The sequence below is a fragment of the Taudactylus pleione genome, unplaced genomic scaffold (assembly GCF_031769625.1).
Source record: "Taudactylus pleione unplaced genomic scaffold, aTauple2 ptg000202l, whole genome shotgun sequence".
Classification (NCBI taxonomy): Eukaryota; Metazoa; Chordata; class Amphibia; order Anura; family Myobatrachidae; genus Taudactylus; species Taudactylus pleione.
This window is the reverse complement of record NW_028284604.1, coordinates 7,957,277-7,980,815: the sequence shown is the minus strand read 5'-3', so window position 1 is coordinate 7,980,815 and position 23,539 is coordinate 7,957,277. Positions and strand designations below refer to the sequence as shown.

The following is a 23,539-nucleotide window of genomic DNA, read 5'->3' as shown; positions in this document are numbered from 1 at the left end:
AAATAGCATCACCTACCAGAATACAAGTGACTGCCAATAGCTGCACTCAAAGTCATGATCATAGAAACACTGCTACTCTCAGAATTATATGTATGAATAATGGACAAGTACATCAGTGCACAGAAGGATCTGGGTGTTCCTGGGAGAATAACCCTTGAAAATACGCTAATTATTTCACATGGCAAGTAGTCCATACAGTACAAAAAGACAGAGCTTGGCTGAGTTTAGCGTCTCGGTCTCTAAATGATCACAAAGGAAAGTGGTTCGGCCACATCAACGTTCTTCCAGTCTTCTCTTTACCTTGACGTGTGAAATATTTCAACATAACAGTTAGGAGGAAGACAGATCTGCACCTGCTTCTGTTACAGTAGAACCAAGCTGATTGGTGACAGGTCAGAGCACAGGATTGGAATCTCTTGTGATGGTTATATGGGTGAACATGAATAATACATAATGGCTGCTACCCACAAAGGGAAGGAACTTAGATAACCTAAGGCAAAGGACATACAATCCTCACATAAAACAGATACATTCCTCCTAAGTCTTTTCCAATTCTCATAAAAACATCAGAAGAATGAACTTGCAGAAGACAAAGTGGACTAATGTGCTTTAACATTACCGTAAAGTGTGTAAATACAGCATAGGGTCAATGGGAAGACCCAACTTGAGTCCCACACTTACAGTCACTGTTTCGGCATAATTTGTATAGAAGATAACAGGTTCTGCATTTACAGGGACAGACAGTAAAGGAAACACTGAGGACAGTTGAACCCTGAATAAAATGTGCCTACTTCAGACATGAAGAGGTAAATATCTGCTAATCCGCAGTAGATATTATACAAGGCAACATAAGCACATGTGGTTGCAGCAAGGCCGAAGTCCTCTTTGACAATGCATCCAGATTACATTCAAGCTACAACATAAAAATAAAAAATTATATATACTGTATATAGTAAACCAAATGTCACATCTATGTCAGGGAGAAGAGGAGAAAAGACAGTTTGTAAATACAAACTACATCTAGACAATGCCCACTGAATACATATGACAGGAGAGTAAAACACTGAGAAGGTACTAGTGTGTATAAAAGTCGATATTGCAAAAACAGTGCAAGAAGAAGGAAAAACAAAAAAGACGCCCCTACCCCATCAGTCATTCACAATCACATAGGGAACAAAACCAGGTAGCAAGCCATGTCCATAGGACAGACCTTTTCCAAACCACCAGTAAATCCCTGCACATCCTGAAAAACACCTGAGGAAGGTAAGGCTGGATTAAAACTCGCTCTTGGCTGCAACACAACGCAGCACTTGTGAACCTTGTGCAGACGCTGGTGGATCAGAGATCCAAGGATTTCATGATGGCATCCCTGTCAAACCGGAAACCCAAGAAGGCCTTTGAAGAGAAGGGGTATGGCACGATCTCGTTGCAAGCTTCATCCTCAGAGTGGATGTACTGCTGTTCTTCAGAGGGGTAGCATGCTTCAAACGCAGAGTCTGGCAAATAGATGCATGATCATTATTAGGCTTGTTGTTGTTTTGCACTGAGCTGGCTTTGTGATGCGCACATTCCCTTTAGAACACCCATGCTAGACTTCACTGTGGAGCTTTACAGGGGTATCCGGTTATCAGATAGGGCATCCTCATTACTGATTTATAAATATATATCTATATATTGTGCAAACCATATGTTGTACTACATTACATGTAAATTATTTTAGTCCTGGTGCTCAGAATTACAGAATCACTCTAATTCGAAGCACCAAGACGAACAAACTAAATTCTCTTTTTGTCAGCATCCGATCTCACCCCACAATAGGCAGCGTCATTAAACAGTTTAGAAGTTTTCCTTCCTACCTTAACTATAACGAGCACTGCTAAATAATCCTGACTATGTATATAAAATGAATACAAAAAAGCATGCTAGAAAGACTTCCAGAAAACATGTGCAAGCAAGAGCCTGTATAGACATCTCCACTACTTGGATCTCCTAAACCCAATTTTTTATTAAATATAATAAGCAAATATCATTCAACGGTTTCATTTCGGCCCTACTCTGTCCTGAGCTGAGTTCTCCACTTTCATGTCTGAGGAATCTTATACTTTCTCATTGCGTTTAACCCCCAGTTGGATTAGATTAGATTCATTAAGAGCCATTTTAGAACAATAACCTACTAAGGGGTCAATTCAAAAGGGGCAAATTACTTGCGGCCGCGAGTAAGTGTAGCTTAATGCTGCACTTATGGTACCTCCAGACTCACAGATTTTGGTTTGGGGCTGGATACAAGAATACACGAGAGCGGGGCAAGGTCGGGCCATAATGGAGGAGAGTTGCAGTGCCGTTGGTACTTCCACGCCGTTCCAATGGCAACTCGCCACCCTCGCATCTAATTGAACTGTCCCCTGAGTGTTATCATCCTCCATCATTTCAATATAGTTTTATTATAACTCTAACATTCGGTTATGCTGCTGGATGATGGAGAGATGGGTAATAAATGATGCTCATTTCCTCATATCTAGTAAGAATGCATTCAGAACCAAACACAAGAAACTTACCCACTTCAAATGTGTCATGGAGCCTCTTAGGGGTTAGTTTTCGCTCAGATTTCTACAAAAATACGATGACATTTTATTGCACATAATGCTGCATTGGAAACATGTACAGCACATTGTTATACGGACTTTGCACAGACAGAATCAATGTACGGATTTATTATATATATTATTATAGTTTGGGCTTTTTGAATAGCTTGGAGGACTTCTACATAAATTTTCTTCATTTGGTTTACTGGAAATATTAAATGTGCTATAACTGGCTACATAAGTTATTCAATACTGATGTAACTATAAGAAATACCAATGTATTCAGAAAGACATACTGTTTTTATATGAAGGGAAGATTTTGCAACAGGATAACATTTATGGTCATAAATAATGTTGCTTCTTACCAAAACGCTATTCTGCTGCTTGGCTTGTGTATTGTGGACCCCATTTGCCTTCTTCTTTTGGATTGGAGAGTCTTGATGCGGTTTTTTACCGTTACTCCTCAGGTTTTGATTCTACCAAACAAACAACAAACCTTCTGACGTTAGTATGACATCTGTTCCATTTTGCAAGAAATAATGATAGCAGCAATGGGTCATCGTCGCATTTACAACCATCCACTTAAAATCAGTTCAAAATCAATGGGAGAACCAATCACAAGTCACATTTAAAAAGACTGCAACTGTGATTGGCCCTCCTGCTCACACGATTAGCTGATTCCGTTATTACAGAAAAAAAAAATACATTTCCCCAGCACACTATAATGGACCAGCAAGGGGACAGTTACATACATTTGTAAACACATGGTAAGCTACCAGCCACGGCAGGGCATTTCTGCTTTGGTGGTCCTCCAATATAGCACTACCATTCTGCGTATCACTGTTGTGAGTGGCACGGATTTGATCACTAGTTAAAGCATAAAGCGTATGCCCATCATTGTAGTGCCACATCGAAAAACAATTGGGGTGCCTACAGCTGAGTTGGCTCTCAATTTCGAAATACATAAATGTATGACCCAAAGTTGGTGCTATTATCATGTAGTGTAGGACCACCAGAGCAGAGATCCCTTGCTATTGCTGGTGGCTTACCATAAGTTTGCAAATGTATTTAACTGAGATGTCTGCATTACTAATCATGTAGAACAGTGGTTCTCACACTCGGTCCTCAGTACTCCCAAACAGGTCACGTTTCGAAGGTCACCTAGCAGGTGCACAGGTGTTTTCATTACTCACTGACACATTTTAAAAGATCCACAGGTGGAGATAATCATTTCACTTGTGATCAGTGAGGAGACCTGGAAAACAAGCACTGTTTGGGGTCCTGAGGACCAAGTTTGAGAACCTGTGATGTAGAATGTACAGTTCGGTCCATATATATTTGGATATTGGCACAATTTTAATAATTATGGCTCTGTATGCCACCACAATGGATTAGAAATTAAACAAATTGAAGTGCAGGCTTTCAGTTTTCATTTAAGGGGTTGGACAAATTGCAAACATTTTTATACACAGTCCCCTATTTTCATGGGCTCAAATACAATTGGACAAATTAACAAAATCATAAATACAATTTGAATTTTTAATACTTTGTCGAGAATCCTTTGCAGTCAATGAATTGCCTTAAGTCTGGAATATCTCCAAATGCTGGGTTTCCTCCTTTATTATGCTTTGTCAGGCCTTTACTGCAGTGGTTTTCCTGTTGCTGTTTGTTTGTGGATCCTTCTGCCTTTAGTTTTGTCTTCGGGAAGTGACATTAATGTTTGATCGGGTTGAGAGCAGGCGATTGATTTGGGCATTGCAAATATACCACTTCTTTGCCTTAAAACTCCTAGGTTGCTTTCGCAGTATGCTTTGGGTCACTGCCCATCTGTACTGTGCAGCTCTGCCCAATCAACATTGCTGTGACAATGTGACTATCTGAGCGGACAGTACATCGATGGTTGGGTTTTGCACATTTGCAGAGCGTGACCACCGAGCCTAGACCACCCATGTTTTGCTAACATCTGGTGCTGCCATTGATGGGGCGGCATCAATACTTGCCATCAGGCACACGCCATCAATGGTTGATGGCTGTCCCTAGTATACTGCACATTAACTTTCTTCAAAAAAAACAAAAGAAATTTCCCCCAATATGTCAAAATCAATAAGTATTGATAATCAATACGATCGCAGACAGCCAGGGCGCTGTTATATATGTCCTATGGAAGGCCATCGGTGGGTTGTCCATCGATGAATACCATAGACGGCACAAAAAACATCAATGGTTTCCATGACTCGATGGCCAGTGCATGCCGATAAAACAATCGCGTGGGGGGGGCTTAGTGGCCAACAGGGGCGAGGCTAAGCTCCGTCCCCCCCCCCAAAAAAACTAAACAAATTAATTTTCGGCTTACACTCATCCATTGATGGCGGAGAACCATTGGCTCTCTGCCGTTGATGGCAAAACCATCGGCCACCAAAAGTTAACCATCGATGTTTACTATCGATGGCCATACAGAATATGTCCCGGCGGCTGCTTCCACCAGGTACTCACAGAGGAAGGTGCTGACATCACTACCCGGCGACTGCTTCACTCTGCAGCCACTGGTTACTCACAGGGGAGCAGGCGCTAAATGGTCTCACTACCTGGCAGATGCTTCACTCTGCAGCCACCAGGTAATCACAGGGGGGCCGGCAAACACACTGGCCTTCACTTCCCCCAGCAGTTCCTTCACTCTGCAGCCGCTGGGTAATCGCAGGGGAGAGGGCACTGATCTCCTCACTTCCTGCCAGAAGGGGGGGGGGGGGTATCCAAGGATGCAGAGAGGCCGGAAGGTCCCTCTGAGACTGACGGCTGCCGGAAAATGGTCTTCTGGCAGCCGCCCACTGGGCATTTCTGACTGGTCGCATCAGATGAGACCATGTCAGGGAAAGCCCAGCCTGGTGTGGTCGCATCTGATGCGACCATGCCAGGCAAGTGGTGATGTACTGGATATGCCTCACAACACCGAAGTCAGACACACAATATACATTATTGGGCTGATCATCCAGTAATTGTATGAACGTCTAGATTTGTAGAATGAATTGCATAGTGTGTATGCCTGGAGCGTTATCCGATAAACAACTTCAAACGCTCCTGCAACGGTCGGATCGGGAGCTCGGGATGTGATGTGCTGCACACGCTATCTGGTTCCCGTCCTCCCGATTCTGTTGAAGACATCCGTAGACAGCACACACTGAGATACAAATAGTTCAGAGTGTCTGGGTGCACATAGTTCCAGCAATTGCTCTGTCAGGTCAGAGTGTTTATTGAATCTGCAGTATTTATTTGCTAGTGTGTACCCTGCTTATCAATCAATATGTATATTTGTTACAGTATTATGGGAAATGAGCATGAAATTGCTCCCACACACATCTGAAAGATAATCACCTTGATCTTCAGAATTTCTGACATCTCAACTGGATTGAAATGACTATATGGCTTTTGTTGTATCTTGGGCTTTGTCCACTGCTCGGATGGAGAAGGCTCAGAAAACTGAGGCATACAGCGCATATTAGGTCTGCCAAGAAACAAACAATGATTTTTTTTATTTTAACATGTCATGCATACATGTCTAACATTCTAGTCTCTCTCCACTAGGCGACCTGAAGACTGAACATCTAGCATTCAGACTTTCAGGTGGCCGAGGTGCGGTGCTCACATTGAACGGCGTTTACTGAACGTCATTCAGTGCAGAAGCCCGACCTCCTATCTCTGAACATGCTGAACCTGACGAGCGTCAGGTTCAGTAGATAGTCGCGCATTGCTGGTCCTTGCCGGCTATCCATTACCCGACTTTGTGAACAATGTGACCAAAACCTCCTGGTTTTGGTCGGATTGTTCACAAAGTCAGGTAATGGATAGGCCCCTTAAGCTGTCTATGCAATGTTATGGTTACACAGCATGATGAAAAAAACATATGGTAAGCACCTTTGTAATAGCAAAGACCTAATACCGAACATGCGAAAAGATCAGTATACTGTAAGTGTTCTATCCTGGTTCTCATTGGAGGATGGTGCTGATGTGACCACAACATTCTTTTGATTACATGAAGGGGAGTCTCTCTGTACAAGAGAGATTAGTACTGGAGGTATTTGGAAATAACAGGTGATAAATCATTGTTCCCTGAGCGTAGAGCTATTCCCAGATACTAACCAATTCCTTTGAAACATCACAGCAGATTTGCAAATAGTTACTTAATCATAGTTCCCCAAAATAATTTTTTTGTTAAGAATGTCTGTATCTTTACTAAAGCTGATCAGACAGGTTTGCCTGTACTCATACTGCTGTGTTGTTGTCAGTTTGTTCTACACAATACCCATTATATTATTTATAAAACTTTAATACATAATAAATTGTTTAAATGTTTCTTAAAGAGAGTTAATAATGTACATTTGATATTTTGAAGCTTCAAGTTTGCTACATATTATTATGAACGGAAATGATGGCAGTTCCCGATGTTCATGAATTAGTCTGCGTGGACCGGGGTAGGAGCGAGCCACATTCTGAATGAACAGGTCCCAGTAAGCAGAACAGTTTTGCAGCCTGGAGGTGGGAGAGGTATCGCTTAGTTCCTCAGTGAGGAACTGAATAGATAGAAATGTTCCTACCTTCGTGCAGAGACCGAAAATGGAATTAATATATAATTGTGTAATATGTTCAAGTACAAATGCAAACTTAAGGTGTCATTCAGTAGGCTCACCTGATCTAGATCTTTGTCACAGCAAACAGTTTTCTGGTTTTATTTCCAGAAAACTGGTTGCTGTGACAAACCTTGAGAACATGATTAGGTAATAAAATCCCACTCATTTCACTGCATTAATTTTAACATGCCAAGAAACAGGGGAGAAAGCATTAAAAATACTCTAACCTCCCCCATCCTGGCACCCACAGACTCGAATTAGGTGTCCCCTGAGAAGTTATTCTCTGGTGATCAGTTGTTATCAACAGAGAACACTCCTGCACTGAAATAGAAATAATTATAGTCCCCCACTCTGGCCTCAATTGAAAGAGTGAAGTTCCCCTTTCAAATGCTACGGCCCCTTAGTCGTTATCTTCTGGTTATAACCTCTGATCAATAGACAGTATCCACCTTCCTGGAGAAATACCAGTTGAGGGGAAGATTAGGGAGGGCCCTTAACCTTTATGATCTCCCCCAACCTAGCTACATAAACTGACAATTAACTGTGATGGTGTATCCTAATTAAGAGAAGTATATATAAAAACCAGTATAGTGTATAAACATATTTATTAAAATTCATGTGAAATGCAATAAAAAAAGTTCACATATACAAACCCATATGTAATGCTAATAATCTCACTGTGCTAGCACAACTGAAACTGTTTCTGGGAATGAAGCAATGTAACAATAACAACGTTCCCCCATCCTAGAACCTACACAGTCAGGAGGCATACTTGTTTGAAACAATGTGCCCGCTTACTAGTTATAATTGGGCGATCACCTATACTAAAGAAAGTGTTAAAAAAAAGAGGTTTTAGAGGCTAGACCTCCCTCATCCTAGCATCAATAAACACAAAGGTCCCCCTCATTTAATGCAGTAGGTTTTCTTGTATTCAAAATGGTATGCCTTGTTGGCCTACAATATTATTCCTACTCATTTAGTGTGTTTTCAAGTGAAAACCTGTATAGAATATTTTTTTTTTTCACTGTTTTGGAAAGGTGGATTATTGCTGAAGCAAGAACCACAAAGTATTTGCTGTTGATGAATAGAAAGAACAAAAAAGATTTGTTGTAAGACCACTACATTGCAGTTTCACTAAAAAGTACTTTTTGGGGGGGGGCGTGGCCTGGAGTAGCATGGTGCAGGACGTGTTTGCCAGCTCTCCCGCTTACATCCTGTTTAATGCGCCTGTTTGCCTGGACGAATCCTCTCCAACTTTGGTGTGGTGGTGTGGTACACTCTCCTGCATCTCCTGAGGGATGGCGGTGGGATAATTATCCAGTACCTACTCGCCATAGCCCGCTGATCTTCGTGGCTGGGTCCCGCGGCGTGGCGGTCCTGGCTCTGGCGGCTGATCTCCCTCCTGTTACCTGGCGGCGATCTCTGGTGGTCTGGCTGTGCTACTTGCTGTCCGCTGTTCCTCAGAGATCTCTGAGGCTAGTATTGGTGGTCGAGACATGCTGTGGATCGGCGACTGCCATAGTGTCCCTGGCGTTGATTGCTTGTCTCCTTTGTGGATTCTGCTGGCGTGCTCTGGTGGTGTGCTTGCCGCCGCCATCTTGCCGCGGGGCTTCCTCATAGCCGCTGGATTGATCTCTCTGCTGTGTTGAAATTGCTGCATTGGGTCAACTACTCCTGTTAGTTTGCTGGCTTTGATTACAGAGATTTTATAATTGATGTGGTCATTTCTATCAACGATGTCTAATTCTCTACAGTCAATCCTCCATGCTAATCATTCCTCTGCACAGAGACTTCTCAGTAAGTTTGACACCATGTCATTGGATGTTGTTTCTCCCTGTTGTGCCCCTCGGGAGTCCTGTGAATAGGTTAAGCTGGATACTCACCTGATGTCTGAATTTGCACTTCTCACAGTGGATATGACTACCTGCATCCTGGAGTTGTTTGATGTGAATGTGGGTCTTCGCAAGATTCCCTCCATAATCCTATTTGATGCACTGAAAATACGAGATCTATTCTTTAAGTACATTGAGAGTTTTCCTGTTTCTCCTCTTACAAGATGGTACGTGACTGTTCCTTTATTTTTAATTTCTCAAGGAACTGAGGCCTGGCCAGACTAATGTCTAATGATTTGCAGCCCAACATCAGGCCTTACTAATTGTTACTTAAAATGTGTAATCTGCATATCCTGTTTTATCTTTTTATTTTCTTTTATAGCAGACATGTTTTATGTATGCCTGTAAATGTATTGAGTTTTCCGGTTTCTCCTCGAGTGAGTTGGTACAGGACTGTTCCTTTATTTTTATCCTCTCAAGGGACAGAGGCCTGACCAGACTAATGTCTAATGTTTGGAAGCCCAATATCAGGCCTTACTAATTTTAAAGTGTATTCTGTATATCCTGTTTTATTATCTATTTTATTTCATGTCCACCGCGTTATATGTATCTCTATCTGTATTTTTGCTGATTCTATATGGGAGGAGCGCCAGCTTTATAGAATGCGGGAGAGCTAGGTCGAGTCTAGCTTAGGTCATTCAGTTTACTGCCCTTAATATCCAATTATCCATGTAAACTTGCTATCCGGAATTTGGGTTTAGGGGGGGGTTTATACTGTAGGTAGACTAGTATAGATTGGGGAGGGTTGATGGTTAGGGGATCCAAAGTATAACTAGGTTGGGTTTAGGGTTTAGTTATACATCCTATGGCATGTTTATATATATTTTTTAATTTTATATATTGTATTGATTTTAAGTTTCGAATCTATAATTTCAATAAAAACGATTGAATTTCAAAAAAATATACATATATATTTTTGGCTTTTGTGGGTACTGCATAAATAAATATGGATGTTGAAGTTGGAATGTTACAGTCCAAAAAGTTCCAAAATAGGCCCAGTGGCGAAAGGGTTAAATAATGCACCACACACTTCAGAATTTGTATGAAAGAAAGATGGTTGGGCGAGCGATTTCATGATTCCATCATTTTGTTGTGGATTTAGTCATATTCCTGAAACCTGGCATCTTAATCTAGAGTTCTGTAGTTTCTCCACTACAACTTGATCTTACTTTGATTTCTCCACATTAGGTTTTGATGGTGTACTTCCAGCAGAGGTGAAGCCATTGTCACTGTCTGACGAGTCACCTAGTCTCCGGTGCAGCCAGTCCCGCAATGGTCTGAGGAAGAATAAGCAGAAAATATTAAGCTTGCTTTCGAATATAAATAAAGGTATTAAAAAGACAATAACCTCAATTTACTTCTATGTGTTGAGTGTAGGAAAGAAAAATGTCAACATATATTTAAGGTGTTTATGTTCTATCAGGTAAAAATGTTTCTGTAAAAGACGGCATTAATTCACGCACAGCTGGTGATTAGGAGAGGGTTACTGAAGTCACATTACCTCCCCCTCTTCCACCTCCTCCCTATTGGAAAAATATATCTATTAAGAATATAATACCGCTTTTACACCTAAATTCCGGGTCTGACCAGTTCCAATCTGGATCAGACCCGGAATTTCCCCGGCGCCGACCCAGGATATTCCTGAGTCAGCGCCATTCACACTGGAGCCGGGGGTGCATTGGCGTTGAAGTGGACGCTTGGAGATTACGTCATATCCATAGCGCCACTGAAGCCAGGCCAATCGGCCAGCATGCGGCGCGCTCCAGGTCATCGTGACACGGAGCACGCCGTTCACACTGCAGGGTTTCACGGGTTACTCCCTCGTTAAACCTTACAAGTTACCTGGGTTGGATTGCCGGGTCACTCGACCCGGCAATCCAACCCTCTCCCCTTTTACACCAAGGGGCTACCCGGGTTAACCCTGCAATAACCCGGGTTTTAGCTCCGGTGTAAAATGGGGTATAAGTTATTTCTACTCCCAGTTAGGAATTGGTGTAGATAGAGGGTGGAGGATGGCATTTTTAGCACACACATACAAGGTGTTACATGAAAATATACACTATACAAAGGTGGTACACTTCAGATTGACTGTTTTAACTGCTGTCTGTAACATTCACCATGAGAGTCTGTCTGCGAAAATATATTTGTTTATAACTCTGTAAGAGAAATCCTATTGGACAGCTTTATTAAATGAGGTAAGTGTGTCCTTTTATGTACTTAAAAAAAATAGGATTGTTCTGATACCAACCTTACAAAAGGTATGACCATGAAAAACTTGTTTGGAGCCAATCCTAGCTTTGACTTAGGAGTCATATCATTTTTATGGCAAGGCAGTTTTTCAATTGAAAACCACTCAATGTTCTGCAAAAAAAAAAGAAAAAAATTACATATATAGATCTAATTTCAAAACATAGGATGCATTACTGATGAAATCATTGAGAACATATATAATTTTACTAAACATTGTTTGAATAGTTTTGTATTTATGAACACTGTTCTACAGACAATGGTGTAGAGAAAGAGGTGGTTACTGTAGCCATCCAAAAAGTCATTACTCAAGTCCCTATTTTATGCCCTAATCAAAGTAATTGGAAAACATTACCAAATGAGCATACTTACTCTGATTTCTCGTCTTGTTTTTGGGTTAAACTTGGTGTCCTTTGGGACTCCAGGAATGATATACAAACGGGCTAACTGGTCATTAATCTTCAGTTCAATGTAATCATTATTGCACATGCGATCTTTGATATCAAAGCCTGTCTCTTCAAGTACCTGAAAAAGTAATTCCAGTTCATCAAGCTACAGTACAAGTCTTACATTTTATATATTTAAGGGGCATGTGTGGTGATCTATACAAGTTTCGTTATATTTTGCTTAGTGGACAATGGTTTGGTGCCTAAACATTGAAGCCATCAAATAGATTTTAGAAACATTTGTTGAGCCCTGATCTACAGGCTCTAAACCAGGGCTCGACAAATCCCGAGGTCCAGGTCGCCATGGCGACCAGATATTGCTGCCTGGCGACCAGATAATCCAGGGAGGCAGGACCCACTTTTAGTAAATGAGCTGGTCCGTCCACAGGGCACACTATGATCCAGCTGTGTGCACTGTGCTGGGTGCCCAACCCGCAGCCAATCAGCACTTGCAGTGTCTCCCCAGCCAATCGCCATGCTGCCTTCAGTTTTCTTACCAACCAATTGTCATGCCACCTGCAGTGTCTCCCTCCCTCCCTGCCAGTGTGCCACTCTGCTATTTGAATCCAGCAGCTCTTCAGCAGCACCTCTGCATCCTCCTCCTCAGGCTCTCCACCCTTTCCCTGCCAGCCACCTTAGGACTCTCTCGGCTGCAGCATCAGCTTTGTTGCCCCCATCATGTTGTTGGTGCCGGCACTCTCCACCTGCCTGAGCTCCAACTCTGACACCTTGAGCCAGCTCTCCGCACACAGGAAGCTGGAGAGGTGAACACTGCCAAGGCCAGGAGGGAGCTGGAAGTTCTACACCCTGATGCTGAAGGACAACCTGAGGCTGCAGCTTATGCTGGGGCTCCCAGCAGGAAGAAGGAGGTGAATACTGTGCTCAGTACTGCCTGCTCCTAACCCCCTCCTTGCCCCCAGTACTGCCCCACTGTAATTAAATTAATAAAACTCCTGCACCTTGTTCCTTTAAAGTGCAGCAGTGTGCCCCTCCCACCATCCCTCCCCAACTTACACGTTTCATAATACGTACTTATATCACTCATCAACGCACATGTGAATGAATTTGGTCATACTGTGTGGAATACTATGTATTTTGGTCATACTGTGTGGAATACTATGTATTTTGGTCATACTGTGTGGTGTACTTTGTATATGGGTCATACTGTGTGACATACTAGATATTTGAGCCCTAGGATGTGGCATAATATGAATTGAAGGCAGGTATAGGCATGTGGCAGAATCTGATAACCATTGAAAGGGCATGTGTGGTGGTCTGATGGCATGTGGGGAGGTTGAGGAGCATTGAAGCGTCACGTGTGGTAGTTTATACAAGTTATATATTTTGGTCACGGATGATGGTCTGGCTCCTAAACTTTTAAGCTGGCTCTTAGATTTTACAAAGATTTGTCAAGCCCTGCCATAAAGTTTATAAACCTTTTCCATTTAGCTATAGGAGCAACACAGCAGTAAGCACAACTCACATTTAGTGCTCGTCTCATCATCAGAGTTGTGTAATTCCATCCCCATGGATCCCGGATTACTGTAAATTGCACATTGGGGTCACTTTTATATAGCATATTATGAACTGGGGGCACTGCTGTGTGGTGCACTATGAATTAGGGGCCCTGCTGTGTGGCATACTATAAATTGGGGGCTCTGCTGTGTGGTGCACTATGAATTAGGGGCCCTGCTGTGTGGCATACTATAAATTGGGGGTGCTGCTGCGTGGCATATTATGAATTAGGGGCCCTGCTGTGTGGCATACTATAAATTGGGGGTGCTGCTGCGTGGAATATTATGAATTAGGGTCCCTGCTGTGTGGCATACTATAAATTGGGGGTGCTGCTGCGTGGCATACTATAAATTAGGGGTGCTGCTGTGTGGCGTACTATGAATTGGGGCGCTGCTGCGTGAGATATTATAAATTACGGGCGCTGCTGTATGGCGCACTATAAATTGGGGGCCAGAGAGGAGTATGTGACTGGGTCTGATGGGTAATAAAAGGGCATGTGTGTTGATCTATAGAAGTTTTCATATATTTTGCTTGGTGTAGTCTGGCTCCTAAACTTTCAAGCTGCCACCTAGATTTTAGAAAGCTTTGTTGTGCCCTGATCTACAGGCTCTACACTATATGCCACAGGTCACCCATGAGGTTTATAACCTTGTTTCCCCTCTGGCTGTAAGAGCGACAAAGCAGTAAGCACAATGACTCACATTTAGTTCTCGTCTCATCATCAGAGTTTTGTATTTCCATCCCCATGGACCATCATGTTACATAAATAAGCAAAATTAAAAAAAATTAATTAATTATCATCCACCTTCTGAAATGGATAAAACCTATAATTGTAAAACTTTAAGACGCCCGTGGTTCCCAGCATCTCCAATGGATCACAAGAATTAATCTCAGTAGGCATATGGAGGAAATCTCTTACACAGCCACGCATACTGCACCACTTGTTTGTGGACATAAATTTTGAACCAAGTAAATCCTAAACCATCCCTAGTTTATAAGGGCCTCTTGAATCCAGCTCAATATATAATGATGGCTGGAAACACTTTAATGTCTCTTTTTTCCTTATTCACTCTGACAAACTGTTGCTGATCTCAAAAGCTAACCTCAAGTACCACGACTGCGGCCACGACCACGACTTATCATCAGCACACTAACTATCTGCAGGAATGGACTTGAAAGCTGAGAGGCTGCAACTTTCTGCAGAATTATCCACCATAGAGCGAATTTGCAAAGGGAAGGCCGAGCTATTGGAGAACATCCTGGCAAAGGACTATTGGCTTCATTTTACAAAAGGTACAAAACCAAGCAGTAACATTCTTTACATAACATATGTGCTAAACAGCTCTACACTGGACACAGGAATAAACAAGTTACATAGCAGACAGTAAATAAAAACATGCTCACCTCTCTTGCAGCACAATCATGTGGAGCTTCCTCTTTATTCACTTTTCCTTTTGGAAATCCCCAACCAGACTTTGCTAAATAGCCTTGGACAAGCAGCACCTGCAAACAATTGCACAAAATGCTCAGTTTTGTGAATGAAACAATAAAATAAAAAAAATCAAGCTTAGAATTGTGTGTCTTATACCCCTTTTCCACCTAAATTCCGGGTCTGACCCAGAGTTGGAACAAAGGCCCTGATTCAGAGCCGGTCGCTATTTGCGCTCGCTCGTCCAGAAAATAGGGGTGGCTATTCAAATGAACCGTTCGCTGTTTGCGGTCTGTTCACGCCTCTAGGTCTGAACGAGCGAACAAAACTTGCGGTCGTTTTTTGGGAAACTACGCCCCCTGGCCGCTCGCATCCGACGTCATGTCCGCTATTTTTTAGATTAATCGAGTACATCGAACAGGGTATGAACTGCTCGCTATTCTTGTGGTTGGTTTTTGCTACCACAATTTTGCGAGCAGTTCTGGCTAAAAAAAACCTAGTGACGTGGTCAATGACGCTGCTGTTTTAAATATGCACACCCATGAAACGCCCGTTTTGACCTTTAAGCACGCCTGCGTTGATTTCCACTCCCCGTTTTCAAGCACCTTCCCCTGTTACCACCCACATACGCCTCATCCTGTCACTCAAATTAGCAGGCATTCGCTATTTTGCGAGCACATGAATTTCGGCCGCACTGACTGGTTCGCGCATGCGTATAACGATCCGTACGCATGCGCAGTTTGGCAAACATCGCTCGGAGCGAACGAGCTGCTGCTTACGAGTGGCTCTGAATGAGGGCCAAAGTTCCTATCCGGATCAGACCCGGAATTTTGCCGGCGCCGACTCGGGATATTCCCGAGTCAGCGCCGCTCACCCCGCAGTCGGGTCTGCATAGACCCGGCTTTTGCGGAGTGAAAGTGGTCGCTTGGAGATGACGTCATCTCCAAGCGCCACTGAAGCCGGACCAATCGGCCGGCTAGCAGCGTACTCCAAATCATCGTGACCCGGAGTGCGCTGTTCTCACAGCAGGGTTTCACAGGTTACGCCCGTGGTACACCCTACTAGTTACCTGGATTGGATCGCCGGGTCACTCGACCCGGCGATCCAACTCTCTCCCCTTTTACACCAGGGAGCTGCCCGGGTTAACCCTTCAAAAACCCGGGTTTTAGCTCCGGTGTAAAAGGGGTATAACAGTGGTTCCCAAACTAGGTAAGGCACTATAACAGTCCAAGTTTTAAGGATAGCCATGGTTTATCACAGATGGATTAATTGAATGAGGTACTAATTAAGTCACCTGTGCTCAAGCATGGATATCCTTAAAATCTGTACTGTTATGCTGGCCTGAGGTCCGAGCTTGGGAACCACAGGTCTAACAGATTTACTGATGTACTTTTTTCATGTCATACTGTATAGAAATATATATTTATCCAATTATTTGCTTATGTGCAAATTAGGCCTTCACTTGACAGGTGGGGACTATTTACTTCTGCAGTAACTCATAGTGCGTAATCATCATAATTTTAGGTAGGCAATAAAGGTCAGAAACAAGTTCTGGCTTTCGTGACCTAACGTACACTAAAATTATTGGTTAATAAGAATTACAGCACAATGTACATACAAGCAATTAACCTAAATAATCAGTAATTAGCTCTATCTTGTGCAAAGGAAATTTGCAAACATCCTGTTTTAAACAACAGTAAACAAATTCTGTCTTTTAACGTAAATGAAGCAACCACCAAGTTAGTTGTCATTGGTTACAGGACAATAGTGCTATGTTATTTAATAAGCTCATATGTAAATAACACAAAGGTCTTTTTATTTCTGCATCATGGAAGGATAGCCCTAACAACACTGCATAAACGCCCCTCATATACAGAAGCGTTAAACACGTATTCTTTAAGCCTGTTAAACACTCACCAACAGCCAAATAATAATGTAAGATATGGACTTGTGCACACAGAGGCCCTGATTCAGAGCCGGTCGCTCTGAATCAGGGCCGGTCTTTTTTTTTTCTTTAGATCGGCCTCCCGGCCGCTCGCATAGCTGTGGGTGGCAACCCACAGCTATAGCGAGCGGCCAGGAAGATGGTTGCGATGGTCTTGACCATTGCGACCATCGGGCTTGCGACGAGACCCTTGTGGTAGGGTCTTGTTGCCGCAAGCCCCAGAGAGCTTTCGGCTCAAACAGAGCCGAAAGCTCTCCCACTGACATCACTTGTGATGTCAGTGGGGCCGCCCCCAGACGGTAGACGTTCTCATGGGAACCCCTCGTCTGGGCAGCCAACCCCCCAGCCCGCCCACCAAAGGGGGCGTGCTGTCACTCAACATCGACAGCACGCCCCCTTTGGTACGAGACATGGAGCGACGGCTTGCCCTTCGCTATCCAGGTCTCGTGCATGCGCACGACGGAGCTGGCTCCGTCGTGCGCATGCGCTCTGGGCCACCATCGACCTGGTTGCGAGCGCTCAGCGCTTGCGACCGGGTCTGAATCAGGCCCAGAGACACTTTCCTGCACGTGTGCACTTTGCATCAATGTTGATGTTGCTTGTAGGGTTTATAGGCATTAGTGCTTGGTACAACATATTGTAATTCTATGAGATTACTCACTGAAGTATATACTACACTATGCTGCAGGGAAGACGTGTGAGCAAACAGACTTCTCACACTCTGCTAAAGAGGTGACAACATAGATATGAGTTGGCGAAAACAATGCATCATTGATGCAGCAATAAATTGGCCAAATAACAGTAAAGGCCCCCATAACTCAGCAACCGACTGTGTATAAAAACTTTCCCTTTTTCAACTGATTGCAGAATTGCCACAATCGACTGAAAAAGGGAAAGATTTTTATACACAATTGATTGCAAATTGCACGATTGCTGCAATCAATCTCTGATGTATGGGGGCCTTTAGATGCAAAGCAAAATCCATTTAACCAAGTAGGGACCTCTGAACCAGCAAATGACCTGCACACTTAATGCTGATTGGCTACTGGGGAATGGTTAGATCTGCAGCCAGCATTTCAACAAATCTCAGCATTGACTGCTCCCTGGACCAGCAGTAATACTACAGTGAAACCATGGAATTCTGTCAAAAGCAGCAGCCAATGCTACACTGTGCCTGTACTCCAGAACAGCTTTGTATTTTATGCATAATAATCATTTAAAAACTATTTTGTATTTATTGTAGTTAGTAAACAGCAGATTAGCAAAAGATCAGCTTGAACATATACAAAAAAAAAAAAGACAAATTTATTTCAACTCCCATTATTGTAACATTGTAGAAATTACTTACATTTTCAAGTGTCTCATCGAGAATAATGGCACCATAGGTGGGTACTCCCATTTTGTATTCCTTCCATTCATCCAAAACCCTTTGTACATCTTCACCATTGGGAAGTAAAAATGGGCAATGCTGAAAAAGTGCAACTATTGTAAAGGAGAAGTATAGCAGTGTCACTGAAAAAGGTGACAGGATCCTTCCCGTTTCGATCACAATCACAGACAAGGAACCTGTGAGTTAAAATGACTACTACGCCTTAAATCTAGCATTAGACCCACGGCATCATTTAAAAAAACAGATCTGTAAAAATCCCACACGGCTACAATAATTAGCATATCTGGGAAAGCAGGTAACCTTGTTATCTGCCTTCACTACAAGTTACTGTCATATTGTTAGTCATGTTTGATGACCAAAGAAGTATTTCAATATTGAAAAAATTAAGTCTGACCCCTGCACCACACCGGGCGACCGATCCAACAATTGGTAAGGTTTATGCACAAACGTGCATACACACTTACCTATCGCCCGCCCTATATGTTGGCCCAGTAGATTTAATTTCAATATGCCTACCCACTTGTGACATGAAATTCAATGCATTATGCACCTGATATATGGTTCGGTTGTTTGATGTTGTACACTTCGAACAATGTGAATATATTGCATCTGCCGTGCACGCTGACCGATGGTCAGGAAGCTATATCGTTTGTCGCATGTACGCAAACGAAATATCGGCCAGTGTGTACCCAGCATATGGAACATGCTTATTAAAAAAACAATTCCAAATGACTACATTTTGTATATAAATGCTTTTTTTTTAGTTCAGAAGAGTCAGTGAGGAAAAAAACAAAACAATAGTTTAGATCAATCAATTGGGATCAAATAAATACCCAAAGGCTCAAAAGCCATTGAGGTGCAACTAGAGCAAACACAGCCAGACGGCAATCTAAAGGCGCACATCCACTAGCCGACAAGGGAAAGACAGTACGATTACAACATCGTAATCGTACCGTTGTTCCCCATCCCCTGCAGTGCCTACACTGAACGATTAGTTGTTCAGTGCAGGCACCCTCCCTCATCCCCGAACATGGCCAATCTGTCCTTGTCGGCAGATTGACCGGCATTTCGGGCGGTGATTGATGTCGGAAACGACCAGCGGGAGAGCGCATCGCAGGTCGTTTCCGACATTATAGTGAACGATTAATGAGTGATTGCACGGATTACGATGTCGCACATTAATATCGCCTAGTGGATATGCGCCATAAGACAACAATAGAGCAGTGACATTTCTAATAAACACAGAAAAAAAAAAGGATATCTGCTTTAGCAAAGTCTCTTATCCCACACTGAGGCAGGCCTGGAAAGTTCTGCATACAGAAGTCCAAGTAAAACCAATGGGCCAGTTCAATCTGAAAGCAAACTCTGATTGCATTGTCTCTTTCTTCACTGGGAATGTGTAAGATAAATCGGCTGTCAAAAGAAATGCATGTTATCAGCATGGAAATAAACAGGATGATTTAAAGAACATAGGCCCTCATTCAGAGCCGTACGCTCTGAGCAGAGCGCACGCTCTGCATGAGGGCCGGGCTCCATTTTCATGGAGCGTCCTCCTGGACGCTCGTATAGCTATGGGTCACCACCCACAGGCTATACGAGCGTGCATTTTGATGGCCGCGATGGTCGAGACCATCGAAATTGCGAGCCGGAGCCTGCGGTTGAGGTTTTCAACCGCAAGCTCCGGAGTGATTTTGGCTCTATCAGAGCCAAAATCACTCCCACTGACATCACTAGTGATGTCAGTGGGCCGGCTTCTGACGGGAGGCGTTCCCGTGGGAACGCCCCCGTCAGGGAGGCAGGCCCCCGGCACGCCCACCAAAGGGGGCGTGCTGTCAATCAACATTGACAGCACTCCCCCTTTGATCGGACACAACGAGCGAAGGAAAGTCCTTCGCTCGTCGTGTCTGGCGCATGCGCACGACGGAGCTCCCTCCGTCGTGCGCATGCTCAGTGCAGACCATCGACCCACTTGCGAGCGTACAGCCGCTCGCGAGTGGGTCTGAATCAGGCCCATAGTACCAACAAATATTATTTGAGAAATATCTACTAAGTGTTGCATGAAAACAATTGATTGCAACATCTTTATAGAGGAATTCATGTTTTACAATTGCTTTCCACAACTCAAATATATATACACAATGCAGATGCATGAAAATAAAAATGAACATGCACATTGATCCAACGGTTATGAAGAAGAGCTGGCACGTTAGTATATTTGTCTTTAAAGGGTTTTTCTAACTTTAAAAAAAAAAAAAAAAAAAGAAGAAGAGGTCCACAACAGCTTTAAGGCTTTCCATTAGTGGTGCTGTGTCAGAGCTCTCTTGGTGCGGAAAGCCAAGTGACATCAAAGCTGCTCGGCGGTGTGGCTCTATGGCAATGATGGCACCCAGCTAAAAAAAGCTAAGGGAACTATTAAATTCCTTATCCAGAACTACCACATACTGTATAATACATAGCTTTCATCTGAACATTTCCCAGCGGTCATTTAGCAAAAACACACACAGGGTAGAATTTGGCATATGCGTATATCGGAAATAAGTAATTCTATACATATGCAAAATGAATTTCAAAGAGAGACCAACGACCCATATTAATACCACCAGTAGCACTCATTATACTTTCCATATACCAGTGGTTCCCAAACTTTTTTGAATCACGGCGCCCTAGAGAATCAGCATTATCCGCGGCACCCCTGGGCCAAAAGTTTCTTATTGAGAAATTCAGCACAAATTAAATAAAGTAAATTGTGCTTATATGTCACCCTGAGGTTCAGTTATGTTTTGGTTAACAAAACTGCTCTTTTTTTTATCCACACATTTTTTGATTGGCAGCCATTATGCCTAGCACACTGACTAAATATAATTTTATTTGGTACTGGACCACCAACCCGAGGCACCCCTGCAAGTGCCCTGAGGCATGTCACCCAGTTTGGGAACCACTGCCATATACACATTTACCATTGCTGAAAAGGCCATGCATACTGAGCCATACACCAGGGTAAACCAGTGCTAACGGCTGCCAATCAAAAAATACGTGATGAAAAAAAGCGCAGCCCTGTCAATCATCACATAACTGAGCTGTGGGTACACACTGCAAAGATATATCTGCAGATCGAGTGATCTGCAGATATACAGCGGGTAAAATAAGTATTGAACACATCAACATCAGTTGGGACTGAACCATCTTCTATTAATTTGCACTGACAAGTGGCAGGAATGCTTTCTAATTACTGATAGATTTCAGCTGGTGTCTTGGCTTTCCATTCCTTTTTGCACATCCCTTTGTTCATGTGTTCAATACTTTTTCCCTGTTTCACTTCAGATTATTATTACACATAACAATTTATGGACATCTATGGTTTGATTTCTTTGCATGTGTGGATTGCATGGGTTGCTGACATTTGGTGAAAATGTCATTACAATAGCTCCATTACAATGATATTTACTGAGAAAAATGTTGATGTGTTCAATACTTATTTTACCCACTGTATCTGTAGATGATGGCCATTCATATACACTGAATGACCATCATCTTCCAGGCAGCCGCGGGTCCCGCTGGCCGGAAGTCGAACAGCGACCCCGCTGCATATGTACGGGCGATTGGCTGATCGTCCGTACACACTCACCGATGGACAGATATATCTGTCCATCGGCTGTGCAGCACAGCGGACGTGATATGTCTGTGAACGATGCTGGTACACACTGGCCAACGGGCACCAGATATATTGGCCAATATATCTGTCAGTGTGTACACAGATTTAGGGTGACATATAAGCACAATTTCTCAATAAGAAACTTTTGGCTCAGGGTGCCTTGGAACAAATACTGATACTTTGGGGCGCTGTGATTCGAAACAGTTTGGAAACCACTGCCCTACACAGCGACATTAGAGTTAAATGAAATGCAGGGGTGGGGGGGGGGGTAACTTAGCTGGTGCTCTATTAGTTTAAAACCGGGTAACACATTAGACGATATGTAAACGATTCAATGTCACTCACAATTTCCCTGGAACTCCCGGACCACCGATATATGCGAGTCGATTTTACAAATGACCAAACGATATACGCGAGACGTTCGACAATACCAAATTGTTGGATTTCTGGCTGATAAGACATATCGTTTGTTGCTAGCTACACACTGCACAATTTGCTCCTAGGGCCTGATTCAGAGCCACTCGTAAGTGGCAGCTCGTTCGCTCCAAGCGATGTTTGCCCAACTGCGCATGCGTACGGATCGTTATACGCATGCGCGAACCAGTCAGTGCGGCCGAAATTCATGTGCTCGCAAAATAGCGAATGCCTGCTAATTTGAGTGACAGGATGAGGCGTATGTGGGTGGTAACAGGGGAAGGTGCTTGAAAACGGGGAGTGGAGATCCGATCGCAGGCGTGCTTAAAGGTCAAAACGGGCGTTTTATGGGTGTGCATATTTAAAACAGCAGCGTCACTGACCACGTTACTGGGTTATTTTATAGCCAGAACTGCTCGCAAAATTGTGGTAGCAAAAACCAACCACAAGAATAGCGAGCAGCTCATACCCTGTTCGATGTACTCGATTAATCTAATAAATAGCGGACATGACGTAGGATGCGAGCGGACAGGGGGCGTAGTTTCCCAAAAAACGACCGCAAGTTTTGTTCGCTCGTTCAGACCTAGAGGCGTGAACAGACCGCAAACAGCGAACGGTTCATTTGAATAGCCACCCCTATTTTCTGGACGAGTGAGCGCAAATAGCGACCGGCTCTGAATCAGGCCCCTAGTCGTTAGCTGCTTTTTTACGATATTGAGTTGCATGTACAGACGACGTTGCCAGCGAAACGCGAGTACACATCGCTAGCTATATAGTGCTTACACACTGAATGATTTAAAGAATTTGTCTTAACGATTGGTCGTTATTGGTTGGGGCATTTAAAAAGTAGTCAAGTGTGTACCCAGTTTAAGAAAAAATAAAGCCCTTCCAGCCCAGATTAAGAATCGAAACGAAACATAAAACATACAAAAACTGACCAACCAGACAAATGCATGTTACTGGTGCATGTATGGGTACAATGATGCTCCAATGCTGGCATGTTGTGCCCACTACTGTTATTATGCTACATAAAAGTGACATGTAATTGGGCACAGGTCATGTAGCAGCCCATTGTGTGATATAAATATACGCCTCTGGCTCCTCAGTTGTAGAACTACAAGTCCCAGCAGGAAGTCAGGGTATGCTGACACTGCTAGTTGCACAGGTGAGGGGTAGCCACAGATCGTTAGCTTACAAAGGTGCATCTGTCTATATAAAGTACTGAGTGACAACCTGCACAGATCGTCCAACACCCCATCGGGAACCTCCACTCGCTTGTTCTCCATGTTGTACACAGGCACATCCCGGAGACAGCAAGACCCAGGAGCCTGCAGGCAGCAGCGGGAGACGATAGGAGGAGGAGTCGGGGGAGGAAACGAAACAACAACAATAACATCACCCGCGC

At 43.4% G+C, this 23,539-nt stretch overlaps 1 protein-coding gene across 1 annotated transcript; it reads right to left on the bottom strand.

Moving 5' to 3' along the window:
• Positions 1 to 977: 977 nt before the first annotated feature.
• DCP2 (decapping mRNA 2) lies at positions 978 to 23,539 on the bottom strand. The gene is made up of 11 exons (XM_088477724.1): positions 23,368 to 23,539; positions 19,330 to 19,481; positions 18,027 to 18,154; positions 14,709 to 14,807; positions 11,716 to 11,868; positions 11,345 to 11,457; positions 10,266 to 10,373; positions 5,952 to 6,081; positions 2,948 to 3,058; positions 2,556 to 2,607; positions 978 to 1,496 (listed from the first exon to the last, which is right to left on the bottom strand). The coding sequence occupies exons 1-11, from the start codon at positions 23,418 to 23,420 to the stop codon at positions 1,339 to 1,341; spliced, it is 1,257 nt and encodes a 418-aa protein (XP_088333850.1). The 5' UTR covers positions 23,421 to 23,539; the 3' UTR covers positions 978 to 1,338.

Excerpts from the sequence above, each read along its gene's own strand:
- DCP2 (XM_088477724.1), bottom strand. The coding sequence starts at position 23,420 with ATGGAGAACAAGCGAGTGGAGGTTCCCGATGGGGTGTTGGACGATCTG. Across the intron at positions 18,155-19,329 it reads AAGAGACTTTGCTAAAGCAG|TTTTTCAGCATTGCCCATTT; the intron begins ATATCCTTTTTT and ends CAATAGTTGCAC. Across the intron at positions 2,608-2,947 it reads AGCAGCAGAATAGCGTTTTG|AAATCTGAGCGAAAACTAAC; the intron begins GTAAGAAGCAAC and ends GTATTTTTGTAG.